This window comes from Notolepis coatsorum, assembly GCF_963971535.1.
Source record: "Notolepis coatsorum genome assembly, chromosome: 7".
Classification (NCBI taxonomy): Eukaryota; Metazoa; Chordata; class Actinopteri; order Aulopiformes; family Paralepididae; genus Notolepis; species Notolepis coatsorum.
Window position 1 is genome coordinate 152,363,449 of NC_140171.1, and position 14,691 is coordinate 152,378,139.

Here is a 14,691-nt window from a genome sequence, read left to right on the forward strand (position 1 = left end):
GAACTTCTCCATGTTAATAGAGCTGGCAACGGATGGTATATCATGAATTTAGCCTTAGGCAATCAAAGTGTTAATGTATCACGTAATTTCAACGTGGAATATCAAAATAAAAGCACACGTTGTTGAACTTGATCATGCATATTTATTAGAAAATGAAATTACAGCACTGTTATCAATGAAATGAATGAATATCAACAAAAGCAACAGAATTGTTTGTATACACATTTATAAAACGAGGCATATTTAGCCAAAATATGATGCCAGAACATAAAAATAATTAAGAAAATGCATTCACATGTGCGTTACAAAAAAGAAAATACATAATGGGAAGGGTGTGCTTGTACAGTTGAACATTTCCAAGATACGCTGCAACAGATTTTCAAAACAATTATCATTGTTGCACTTAGATGAAGCCTTTCATACAAAGTAGGTTAAAAATGTAATATAAAAATTTCATACTTCTGAGTTAGTTACTTCTAAGATATCAATTCACACCATCCCACTTATCTTGACGCTTACAATTCATCCATATTATTAAATGGTTGCATTTATATATCGCTTTTATCCGAATCGCTTTACAATTTGTTCCTCACATTTTTACCTATTCACACACCGATGGCGGAGGCAACCATGCAAGGTGCCAACCTGCTCATCGGGAGCAATTAGGGGTTAAGTGTCTTGCTCAAGGACACTTCGATATGCTGCCCGGGAGGAGCGAGAATCGGACCTGGAACCTCCGGATTACCAGACTGCTCTACCTCCCGAGCCAATGTCGCCCCATATTATTAGCATATCATACATTCTAATGAGAATGTTTCAAAGTTTGGATCAATTCACTTTTTTATTCAAGATGTAGATTTTATTTCAAATATTGTACAAGTTCAATCATAAAAGGTTTTACTATCCAACCTAATGACAAGTAAATGTGAATGGATGTTCTATCATCATAAAGTAAACAACTTGTTTTGATTTTTAATTGATTGAATTTAAAGTGAATTGATTCCAACCCTATAACGTTTTGATAGTTTCATCAATAGTACAGCCATTACTGTCAATATACACACAATGACAAAATAGTTAGTTACTTGTGCAACAGGTTGCTCTGCAATTCCCATAAACCCACAAGCAGTTAGATGGTAGAAAAACCACTAAAGATGATAAATTCATATAAATTATTATTATTGACATTATTATTTTGCACATGTTATATCTTATGTTGTATGCCAGTGGTGATGTTCCTAACAAATTTCGTTGTACCAACAATGACAAATAAATATCTATTCTATTCTATTCTAAAGGAACATCCATTCCTTTAAAATAATACCAATGAAGACAATACATGGAACATTACTCTAAAATAAACACTTATTATTGTGTAGTACTAGGAATGTTGACAATATGTGTGACACTAGAGAAAAAAATCACTAGTATCCACATTAAAATATAAAAATCCATACGAGAAGCAGTTTCTCCCTCCAGTGTGTACAAAGTGTTTGTTAACCATCTTGGCTTTTGACTGGTAATCCCATACTGAGGTCAGAAAGTTCTTATGATCCCAGTATTTAAAACACCAGAACAATGTGGTGTTATATTTTATATTTATTAACTTGACCTTCTCTCCCCAGCAACCTCCTGCAAAGCCTCACCTTCCTTCCTCTTTCTACCTTTTTACCCTACCCTCCAATCTCCCCCCAATCCCATTCAATCTTGTTTGCTGCAGCTCAAATGTATCCCCTTGCCCCACTTTGCCTTTTATGTCTCTGTCTGTGTTTGTGTATTGCATGTTTTTTTTGTTTTGCTGCCATTTTGGCCAGGTCTTGCTCGAAAAAGACATCATTGATCTCAAGTGACTACCTGGTAAAATAAAGGTTAAATAAATGTGTGTTCACTCTTATACCATGACATATTGTCCCAGGAACATCCACACGGTCTGTCTCACTCCTCAGAGCGAAAACCGTGTCTATGCTAGTACTGCTTCTCTCTCAGAGGCTTCTGTGCAGGTCAAAAGCTCTTGGTAGTAGTTTTTCATTTCAAAAGAACGGCCAAATATTACTACCACTATTATTGTTATGATTGTTGATGGACTGATAGCTGTAATGACATACTGAAGCGTTTCCCACACTGGTCACAATAGTAGACCTTCTTCCCTGTGTGTTGTGTATTATCAGTTTGGATGGTTTTACATTCCTGCTACATTAGTTAAAATGGTACCTATTTTTCATGTGAAGTTTTCCCCACAGTGGTATAGTTTCTCTCTGTGTGAATGACGTCGATATCATTTCAGGAGCATCATTATGTGAAGAGTTATTCAGTAGGGTTTATCTCCTAAGAGTGTGCAGGTCAATTGACAGGTTTGACATTTCCCTGAATCTTCAGGTGAATCTTCTCGTGTTTTCTGAAATATGCTAATGTCCTGAATCTCTTATCACACAAACCACAATGATGTGGCTTCTCTCCTATGTGAATTATCTGGTGTGTTTTCTAAGGCTTCTCTCCTGTGTGAATTCTCTGGTGTGTTTTCAGATTAGACAGTTGACGAAAGCTCTTCTCACACTGGTGACAGAAGTAGGGCTTTTGTCCTGTGTGAATTATCTGGTGTGATTGCAGACTACCGTGATGTCTAAAGCTCATCCCACACTGGTCACAGAAGTAGGGCTTTTGTCCTGTGTGAATTCTCTGGTGTGATTGCAGACTACTCTGATGTCTAAAGCTCATCCCACACTGGTCACAGAAGTAAAGCTTCTCTCCTGTGTGAATTCTCTGGTGTGATTTCAGATTAGACAGTAGACTAAAGCTCTTCTCACACTGGTCACAGGAGTAGGGCTTCTCTCCTGTGTGAATTCTCTGGTGTGTTTTCAGATTCTGTTGCAGAGTAAAGCCCTGTCCACACTGGTCACAGGAGTAGGGCTTCTCTCCTGTGTGAATTCTCTGGTGTGTTTTCAGACTAGTTCGATGACTAAAGCTCTTTCCACACTGGTCACAGGAGTAGGGCTTCTCTCCTGTGTGAATTCGCTGGTGTGTTTTCAGATCAGACAGTTGACTACAGCTCTTTCCACACTGGCCACAGGAGTAGGGCTTCTCTCCTGTGTGAATTCGCTGGTGTGTTTTCAGATTCTGTTGCATAGTAAAGCCCCGTCCACACTGGTCACAGGAGTAGGGCTTCTCTCCTGTGTGAATTCTCTGGTGTCTTTTCAGATGAGACAGTAGACTACAGCTCTTTCCACACTGGCCACAGGAGTAGGGCTTCTCTCCTGTGTGAATTCGCTGGTGTGTTTTCAGATCAGACAGTTGACTACAGCTCTTTCCACACTGGCCACAGGAGTAGGGCTTCTCTCCTGTGTGAATTCTCTGATGTCTTTTCAGTTTATGTTGCGTAGTAAAGCCCTGTCCACACTGGTCACAGGAGTAGGGCTTCTCTCCTGTGTGAATTATCTGGTGTGATTTCAGATGGGACAGTTGACTAAATCTCTTCTCACACTGGTGACAGAAGTAGGGCTTTTGTCCTGTGTGAATTATCTGGTGTCTTTTCAGATTATGTTGCGTAGTAAAGCCCTGTCCACACTGGTCACAGGAGTAGGGCTTCTCTCCTGTGTGAATTCTCTGGTGTCTTTTCAGATCAGACAGTAGACTACAGCTCTTTCCACACTGGCCACAGGAGTAGGGCTTCTTTCCTGTGTGAATGCGCTGGTGTTTATTGAGATTCATCTTTGAACTGAAGCTTTTTCCACACTGGTCACAGCAGAGACCTTTTCTTCCATCCAAGCCTCTTTGTTTCATCCCAGGCCTGACAGGACAGTTATCTGGATGGAGACAGTGATGGAGAAGAGTGTCAGAGGAAGGAGATTTGGTGATTTTATTCTGGCTGGCTGACGTACTTGCTGACATATACAACTTGTCACTAACACAAGCTATTGTGCCCACCTGCTTCAAGACCACCACCCTCGTGCCAATGCCAAAGAAAAACACTGTAACCTGTCTGAATGACTATCGTCCCATTGCACTCACCCCAATAGTGATGAAGTGTTTCAAGAGTATAGTCATGTCACACATCAAGGAGACCATCCCAGACACACTGGACCCTTTGTAGTTTGCGTACCGTCAGAACTGGTCCACTGAGGATTAGGGCTGCACGATTTTGGGAAATAATCTAATTGCGATTTTCCTGACAGATATTGCAATTAAATTTTCTTTTTAGCAGCCCAAAATGTTTCTTTTTACCTGGGAATCGATACCGGTACCCAACGGTACCTTTTTTCTGTACCTTACTCTCTCTCTGAAGTCTAAACGTCACAACACACAATCTAAAACCCCTCCCTACCTCCGACACCGTTCCTACAAAAAATAATTATGTTGCATGATCATGTACATTTATTTTGTATTATAATTATTTTTTCGTTTAAATATCAACATTATCTGGCAATCCTCAGTAAATACTATCAAACTCCTCTGATGTCATCTGGTCTTTCAGAAGACCAGATATGGGAGATATACACACACACACACATTTGAATACTTTATTTGGTTCCACAAATTATATTACATAAACAGGGAATCAAATGTATCGGGGCCAAGCAGCACTGAACACTTAAGGGTACACATAGCACCTCCTTCTCCACGTGGCTAAGCTGCCAATAAGAGCTGAGACAGAGCAATATTTGGCTATTTGTTTGGCTTTTCTTTTAGACAAGGGTTATGGGGCGACCTGTGATGTGATGAGCATAAAAAACATGAGGAGGCTGGCCCAAACAAGGTTGGTGCTGTATTCAGGCCAATCAATTCTCTCGTTTGGCTTATTCAAAACAGAGGGCTAGATCTAGGGGTGCACCGATATATCGGTCGGGTATCGGTATCGGCCGATAAGTGCCTTGTTGACTGCCATCGGCCTATAAGCTCAAATGTGCCGATGGCAGTAGCCGATAAATATCCGTCAATTTGTGTCGCGTCGATCTGGTCCACACGTTCAAACTTTGAAAAAAGTTTCAGTCAAGCGACCTGCCCACACAAGCTACTAAGGCTGTCCCCGAACCCTGTTTTTAGGGTTTGAACGTTCGCCAGGGTTTATCGAACGAACGTTCGTTTTTTTTAAATTTTTTAATACATTTCTTTTTTAATAAAATAATTTTGGCTGGTATTCATTAATGATCCTTCTGCAGGTTCACCTACGGAAACCTTGTTACCGATTACTTCCTCGGCGGGCTACGGTACGTCTGTTGAGGCTTCTCACAAGCAGATTAATGGCGGCATTGCCTGAAGTAAAAAACGAATAAACGCTTACCGATTGGTGGTAACAGCAGAGGCGGGTGCAAGCGGTGTGACGTAATTGGCAGAATCGCCTGTCAATCAAAATAGAGCTCTGGTTGAGAAATAGTATCCCGCTGCAGCCCGGCAGACCATACTGGTTGAGCCGAGCGCCTCGGGTCGGGGGACGCGCCGCTTCACATCACCTCAACCCCGTGCGCATCCTTTATTTTTTTTTCACCGAACGTTCGAACCTATTAATTAAAGTCCGAATGTCAGCGTAACGAACGAACGTTCGAACGTTCGGGCTCAGCCTTACAAGCTACTGCATCAAAGTTACTACTTATGATTAACAAAGGCATTTGTTGTGGCATTAACGTTATATAGTTACACGTTCAATAACATCAGCGTATTTACCCGACCATAGCAAGCATTACTCATTCATATCTCTCACTTCCTTCCTTTGCTCAGACAGCCCATACTGAATTGTACCCATTCTGCAATCTGTTAATAAAGTTTTCAATCAGACAAATGTATAGAAAAGCTTTTATTATAACATTCGTTGCAGTAAAATCATTATGCCTCGTTTAGTACTCCTGCGGAGCGCTGGTAGTCTACTCGTGGGCCACGGGGAGCTAAAGTTATTAGCGCCGGTAGGTTTGTTGTGGTTCAGATCAATGGCGGACTTACCGGAAGTAAAAAACGAATAAGCGCTTGCCGATTGGTGGTAAGAACAGCAGAGGCCGGTGCAAGCGGTGTGACTTAATTGGCAGAATCGATCAATCAAAATTGTTCTGTTGCCATCTACATGCATTGCTTTGGTTGAGAGAGATAGTGCTCTCTTAAACTAATAAACAAGTCTTGAGCAAGACAAGTTAGTCTGTTATGAAAGCCAGTGAGTATTGTATGACTCAAACTTCAGCAATAATCATGACTCATGAGCATTATAAAATAAAAACACACATGGCATGGTGGAATTAATACCATAAACATATTTCTTGATGTTTCCTTTTTTTAAGTAAGTAAAGAGGCCTATGTTCATATCGGTGAGCACAATTTGTAACACAAAAAGAGAGACATGTAGCCTATTTATTTATTTAATATTTTTTCATTTCATTATTATTTTATTTGTTGCCATGCCTAAAATAATAGTCAAGCATAGGGCTAACATTTTGATAAACAATAATATAGTTTTTTGTTATATGGTTATAATAAAATCTTTTCTATACATTTGTCTGATTGATTGGTTGAAAACGTTATTAACAGATTGCAGAATGGGTACAATACAGTACAGCTCAGTGGAGGATGAAGACCAGAAAAAGACTTTAAGCTTTTTTACATAAGGGTCCTCCATTTTCAATTCATCAAAACATTTAGAGACATACAAATATACAGTAGTTTCATTTTTTTTTTAAGTAAAAAAAAAAGTATATACATTTTCTTTTTTGCCACAAATATAGGTATCTGTATCGGCCGATTGTGTTAGTTGAACAATCGGTATCGGTGGCAAATTTTCATATCGGTGCATCCCTAGCTACAGTAGATCCACAAAGAATGGATTGCACGGTGCAAGTTGCACCCTTACTTACAATTCATTATGAATTGAAAATGAGGGACCCTGATGTAAACAAGACGAAAGTCTTTCTCTGGTCTGCATCCCCTTAACAATTGTGTGTATTGAGCCGTACTGTATTGTACCCATTCTGAAATCTGTTAATAAAATCTTCATTCAATCAATCACCATGCAGATTGATTGATCATTTTATTAAGTGAGAGGGAAGACACACAAGCTGACCTTCGAGGTAGTAAGAAGCAGACAGAGAGCCCTTTTGTCAGGTGAAACCAGTGAGCGCCTAGGTTTGATGCGCTTCACCATCCCTGAGGAGCTGGTGATGGTAGAACATAGCAGCTCAGTCCCACTAACCAGGCAGCAACTTGTCTGTACGGACGATGAGGTTTTCAATGCCCCTGTGGAATCAGTCACAGGTGAAGTTCATTTTGAGTTAGACAGTAATGTAGCCCCAGTGCAAGCTGCTCCACGTAATGTTCCAGGGGCAATTAGATAAATACGAGAAAGATGGCCACTTGGTTTCAGTGTCAGAGCCAACAGAATGGATCAGCAATATGGTGATTGTCAGACGGCCAGAGAAGCTGAGGATATGTATAGACCCAAAGTCATTAATTAAATATGGCTTTAAGGAGATCTCACTACTTAATGCCGACGCTTGAGGATGTGCTATACAAGCTGCCCAGGGCTTGTATTTTCACTCTTGTGGATGCATGTGATGCTTTGCTACAGTGCAGACTAGACGAGGAAAGTAGTTACACCACCACATTTTGGACACCTTGGGGCAGGAAGCGCTGGTTAAAGCTGCCATTTGGGGTGTCTGTGGCCCCAGAGATATACCAGCGAAAACAGCATGAGCTTTTAGCAGGGCTCAGTGGGGTAGAGCCCATCGCAGACGATATATTGATAGTTGGCTGTGGGGAGACAGAAGAGGGGCTATACAGGACCATGACACTAAACTGATAGCACTCATGGAGAGGTGCAGAGAGGTTAGGTTGAGGCTAAGTTTAAAGAAACTGCAGTTCAGGCTCAGAGAAGTCAAGTTTCATGGGCACATCCTGTCAGCAGAGGGGCTCAGGGCAGACCCAGAGAAGATCAGGGCGGTCCAAGACATGCCACACCCCACGGACGCCAAGGCAGCGGTTCATTGGGTTTGTGACATACCTCGCAAGGTTCATGCCCCTCCTCTCTGAGATATGCGAGCCACTGAGGAGGCTGTTGGACAAGGCCGTCCCATGGCACTGGCTACCCAAACATGGTGCGGCGGTCGAGGAGATCAAGCAGCCCGATCCTGAAATATTACCATGTGACCAAGCCGGTCACCATCCAGAGTGATGCAAGTCAGAAAGGACTTGGCTGCTGTCTGTTCCAGGAGGGTCAGCCATGTAGGGTACGCATCACAGGCACTGACTCAGACAGAACAAAACTATGCGCAGATCACGAAAGAGTGTCTGAGTATTGTGTTTGCGTGCCAACGCTTTCACTATTATCTGTATGGACGGGGGGAGATCATGGCGGAAACGGACCACAAGCCACTCATCTCGATATTCAACAAACCCCTCCTCACTGCACCCAAACGGCTCCAGAGCATGCTGCTCACGCTACAGAACTACAACCTCAAGGTCACATAGAAGCCAGGCCCGGACATGCACATCAGTGACACATTGAGCAGGGCCACAGCTCCACCACAGAGGACTGACACGAGATACATGAAACACACAGTCTACAGCCTGCAGAGAGCACAAGAGGACACTGAACAGATTAATCAGGCTGATTATCTGAATGTCACCAGCCAGCGGCTGAATCAGATCACACACTGGGGAGATGAAACCCTTCAGTTGCTGAAAGTGGCAGTGCTCCGGGGATGGCCAGATCACCGGGAGGAGACTCCGCTGGCGATCAGAGTATTGGTCAATCAGGGACGAGATCAGCGCACAAGATGGGGTGCTCTTCAAAAGCCAGCGAGTCATAGTGCCGAAAACGTTACGGGCAGAAATGTTGAAACGCATACACGCCAGCCATGTAGGAGGAGATGCCTGCTACAGACAGGCCAGAGACACGCTGTACTGGCCCAACATGCAAGGTGAAATCAAGGATTACGTGAGCCAATGTTCAGCATGTAATGAATATTCTCATGAGCAGCAGCAGGAGACAATGATGTCACATGCACTCCCAACACGGCCATGGCAGATTGTCAGTATGGATTTGTTCAGACAAGCAGGCAAAGACTTCCTACTCATGGTTGATCATTATTCGGATTTCTGGGAAATAGAGCTACTCCCTGACCTCTCAGCAGACACCACAGTGTTAAGGTGTAAGTTCCAATTTGCACGCCACGGGCAGCCTGACCGGGTGATAGACTGTGGTTCTCAGTTCAACTGTGAAATATTTTGAAAGTTTGCAAAGGAATGGGATTTCGACCATGTCATGTACTCACCCAGGCACCCAAGGTCTAATGGAAAGGCTGAATCTGCGGTGAAGATAGTGAACAACCTGTTCAAGAAGGCAGCTAGTGCAGGTAACGACCCATGGTTAGCTATCTTGCAGTGGAGGAACACGCCCACAGAGGGCACGCTTAGCAGCCCAGCGCAGAGACTGATGTCCCGGAGACTGAAGACCCCAGTCTGGTCGCTGACACACTCCTGGGCCCCAGCGTGGTCACAGGGGTTCCTGAGAAGCTGCGGGTTAAGCATCAAACGGCCAAGCTTGTTTATGACAAGTCGGCCAGAGATCTGCCCGAGCTGTGTCTCGGCCAGGACATAAGAATGAAGCCCCTGCCTGGAGAAGGGACGGGAAAGTGGAGGAGAGGAGTGTGCCTGCAACCGGTGGCCCCCAGATCGTACTTGGTGGATGTGGAGGGGACATTCTACCGGCGGAACCGGGCGGACCTGCGACCAGCGGAGGTGGACCTGACCGGACGCCGCCCGGAGCAACACAGAGTGCAGCACAGCAGCCCACCTGAGGAGCGACACAGCAGTCCGCCCAGCGAAGGGATGGACAGTAACACGGGCAGTGACACCATCACCCAGGAAGTCAGGCCGTTCAGGCAGAGCAGCCTGTACCAGCCTGCGGAGGACCCTCCACCGGCGCCAGAGTACAGGACGTCCAGTGGTAGGCTGGTGAGAGCGCCACAAAGACTGGACTTATAGAGACTGGTTAATGGGTATGGTAAAAAAAATACACAGAAACGATGATTAGGGTTTTAAATAAGGACGTATATGGGGTTTCTTGTATTAATAAAAATTTGCACTAAGGGATGTTGTAACTGTTATCTTAAAAAAAAAGTAATAAAAAAAAGGAGATGTTACAAGGGAATGGGGAATGTTATATAAACCCCCCCACAGTGGTGTGTGTAGTTGGTACATCCCAGCAGGGACCAGGATGTAAAATATGATGTTGTGTTATGGGTTGGCAATACAGACGCACAGTTGACACACGCTCTAGTCTCGTGGCTCGTTATTGAACACAAACAGCCTTCCCCTCACTACAGGACATTTACTCTACCAGGGCCACCAGGAGAGCACAAAACATAATTAAGGACAGTACACACCCCCAGCACTCTTCAAACTGTTTTTACAGACGGGCCATCAGGCTTGTGAATGCTAGCCCACTTTTTATTTTGTGCCAGGCAGACAGACACTCTGAGCTGACTGCTGCTGTGACCTCACTGTCACCCTTCCCCCGAACTGTCAATCACTAAAGACACTTTTAACTGCTGCTGTGACCCATTGTCACCTCCATATTTATATTTGTAAACACTACTGGATCCTACACTGTGAATCGGAATGTGCAATAACGTCAATGTATTGTGTGATTTTGTGTGAAGGGCGGACTAGCAAAGTAAGATTTTCATTGTACGGCAAACTGTCTGTTCTTGAATCTTTAAGCCTGAGCGGTCCGGTTCCACACTGATGATCCTCCTCTACCATGTCAGCATGACCAACCTCTATATACTGATGATCTTCCTCTACCATGTCAGCATGACCAACCTCTATATAATGATGATCCTCCTCTACCAGCATGACCAACCTCTATACACTGATGATCCTCCTCTACCATGTCAGCATGACCAACCTCTCCATACACTGATGATCCTCCTCTACCATGTCAGCATGACCAACCTCTATATACTGATGATCCTCCTCTACCAGCATGACTAACCTCTATATACTGATGATCCTCCTCTACCATGTCAGCATGACCAACCTCTCTATACTGATGATCCTCCTCTACCATGTCAGCATGACCAACCTCTATATACCAGGGCTGTACACTTTTATAATGAACCAACTGAAGTATTACCACAGCTGCAAACATTTCTTCTTTAATTGATAACAGTGTATTAACAGTGTTCATTAGGGATGGGTATCGTTAGGATTTTATACTACTACTCTTATCAATACTGCTTAATGGTTCGGTACTTTATCGATACTCTTATCGGTTCTTTTTGATTATTTTGCAAGAAAAAAAGACAATTAATTAAGAACAGAATCGACATTGCTTTATTGTTTATAACTTTATAAATAAATATTATAAATAAATAGATATTATTTCTTCAGCAACAGCAGCAGCAATGTTCTTTTATAATTATAAATAAATATTATAGCTAGGGTGAAGGGACTTTGGGCTTGGCTGGGACCGGTGGTGGTAGAGGGAGGAGGGGTGGGCTGGGACATGGTGGCTGCAGCCTCAGCCTGGCGATCTATAAAAAGTTTGTTTGTTTGTTTATTATATTATATATTTGTAGCTAAACAATTAGCTAAGCAATTATATTTTATTTATACAATGGCATGCAAATGTCTTGATTCTGATTGGCTGAAACAGTTGTTTCAGACGCTGTTATTTTGTATAACTAGGCCTGCCACGATAACACATTTTGCTGGGCGATTAATTGCCCCCGAAAATATTGCGATAAGCGATATTATTGCGACCGGTTAGAGATTTTTTTTTTTTGAAATTTATTTCCCAAAACTTTTATTTTGAAGCCCACCGCTCCGTCTTTTCCGGTTTTAGACTTTTATTTTGAAGCCCACCGACCGGAGCGGAAGTATTGTTGTTATTATCCTAGCAGCATCTCGTCCGGTTCTGTGTTTTTGAGCTAATGATAAAACAAATGTTGAGATTGTTGGTGAGCAACTAACTTTAGGTTAGTTTTAACGTTAGCTACTAACGTTAGATGCAGCTACTACAGGCAATCAACGATGAGGAGGAAGCGTCAAAGCCGTATAGAATAGAATAGCCCTGTGGTGCGTAGGCACGGGAGCGCAACTCGATTACCCGTTATAATAAATGTATTCATGTTTAACTTGTCCCCGTGTCCAGTCCTTTGACTAGTCTCACCCGTTCATTGTAAACAATGATGCATGTAATTGTATTAACGTTATTCTGTGTTGTAGCTATGCTATACGTTGTATTTCGTTTGTTAGCTATTTAGCTAATGTTGTTGGCATTGAATGAGCATCAACACTAGATCTTTAATCTTTATTTAGCAGTCCAGTTTCTCCGGGCAGTAGCGAGTAACTACTTGGGTCTAAAAATAGCTAACGTTACACTACAAAGAACGCTATTTGGTTAAAAGGAGCAACACTATTGAGAAATGTAGTTAAGCTATATGTGGCGTTGCTAGTGCCCCACGGAGCTCCCGTGCTGTGCTCTGTAGTAAGGCCAGCGGCCCCCCACACGGAGTGACTGACGAGGGGTACTACTGGTTCCGCCTCATTAAAACAAACGCGCAAATAGCAATTAATCGCGCCCGTCAAAATCATTGCATTAATTTTAATTATCGCGGCAATTAATCGATTTATTGCTTATCGCGGCAGGCCTACGTATAACACACTCCACGTGACCCCAGAACCCGCCCACAACTGAATTACTTTTTTTCAAATGAATCCGCCGTTCGTCTTTTCCGAATGAAACCAAGATGGCGGACAATAATCTTTATGAATGGATGTATTGATTTCGTCATAACGACTCATTCAAAAAAGATACACTCACCTGGAATATGTTAGTTGTTTACACAATGTTGGATTATGTAATTGGTTTGTGGAGAATTATCCGACGTTTTTCCCAATATATTTATCATTATTATCCCTCATTATTATCATGGGTAACATTTATTGTATACATTTATTGCATGAGTTAATTAGTATCTGGTGCCGCCTAGTATTAACGAACTATCAACAGAGGCGACTTGGTTGAACATTACCGATACCATATCGACCTCTACTAACATTATCCACTAATGCTTGGATGTAAGCTACTACCATCTATCAGCTACAAGCTAACCCTTTGTTAATTGACCACCTGGTGATTATTGTAACAGAGGATGAATTGGATGCTGGACTTCAAGGCCAAAATAAACGAACATTCTTATAAAGTCCGAATTGTTTCAATGGTTTAAGAAAAGTCATTTCACCCACACCCTTCCAAGGGGGACATCTAGTTGACTCATTGACTGAGACTGCTAGATAATTGGACAATTATTTACCGCACGCGCCCGCTACGAGACGGGACGGACGGAACGCAGAAGGAGGTGCCGCATGGGATACCCCTCAACGTCAAGGTGGAACCAGGACGGAGTGAATACACACGACGGGGCACATTGGAGAGGACGCGGTCAGCTCAAGGGAAGTGAAACGTTGATGTTGACTGCTTATTGGGTTGGAATCGCCGTATTCCGCCCACATGCTGGTTGCTTGAAGTGGTGGGGTCGCTGAACTCCATCCAATGTTAATGCTTAACGCTAGCCATTAGCCAACCAATGCTAATACTGCTAGCCACCAATGCTAACGCTGTTAGCCAAAGACTGCTAACACTGCTAGCAGCCAATGCTTAACGCTAGCCATTAGCCAACCAATGCTAATACTGCTAGCCACCAATGCTAACGCTGTTAGCCAAAGACTGCTAACACTGCTAGCTGCCAATGCTTAACGCTAGCCATTAGCCAACCAATGCTAATACTGCTAGCCACCAATGCTAACGCTGTTAGCCAAAGACTGCTAACACTGCTAGCTGCCGCTAACTACATTGTTGCTCCAAACGCTGTGAACATTATCATTGACACCCTTGCCTTGGTTGTGTTGAACTAAGCAACTACATTGTTGCTCCAAACGCTGTGAACATTATCATTGACACCCATGCCTTGGCTGTGTTGAACCAAGCAACTACGTTGTTGCTCCAAACGCTGTGAACATTATCATTGACACCCATGCCTTGGCTGTGTTGAACCAAGCAACTACGTTGTTGCTCCAAACGCTGTGAACATTATCATTGACACCCTTGCCTTGGTTGTGTTGAACTAAGCAACTACATTGTTGCTCCAAACGCTGTGAACATTATCATTGACACCCATGCCTTGGCTGTGTTGAACCAAGCAACTACGTTGTTGCTCCAAACGCTGTGAACATTATCATTGACACCCATGCCTTGGCTGTGTTGAACCAAGCAACTACGTTGTTGCTCCAAACGCTGTGAACATTATCATTGACACCCCTATACCTTGGCTGTGTTGAACGGTGCAAATACATTGTTGCTCCAAACGCTGTGAACATTATCATTGGCACCCCTATGCCTTGGATGTGTTGAATGGTGCAAATACGTTGCTCCAGACGCCGTAAACTATACTATGAATGGATTAACCAAAGGCTGAAACGGTGCTCACAAACTCTATCCTATTTGCTCACTCTCATTGTGGCCATTACCAGGTTTCAAGTGAGTGAAGAAGCTGTAGCAGTGCTCACCAACTATATCCTATTTGCTCACTCTCATTGTGGCCATTACCAGGTTCAAGTGAGTGAAGCGAAACTACGTTGACCCACTATACGGTCCCGTCATTATCTCCTGCTTGGAGCAGTGTCATTGTAATCACTCTGCTACACGCCAACTGT

General features: G+C 43.2%; 1 protein-coding gene across 1 annotated transcript in view; it reads right to left on the reverse strand.

The window, feature by feature from the left end:
- Nucleotides 1-210: 210 nt before the first annotated feature.
- LOC311232090 (uncharacterized protein) overlaps nt 211-14,691 on the reverse strand; it is a 54,945-nt gene continuing 40,464 nt past the window's right edge. Inside the window, exon 3 of the mRNA XM_084318779.1 lies at nt 211-3,800. Within this exon, the coding sequence (XP_084174905.1) occupies nt 2,482-3,800 (1,319 nt within the window). The 3' untranslated portion in view covers nt 211-2,481. The remainder of the gene's footprint in view (nt 3,801-14,691) is intronic.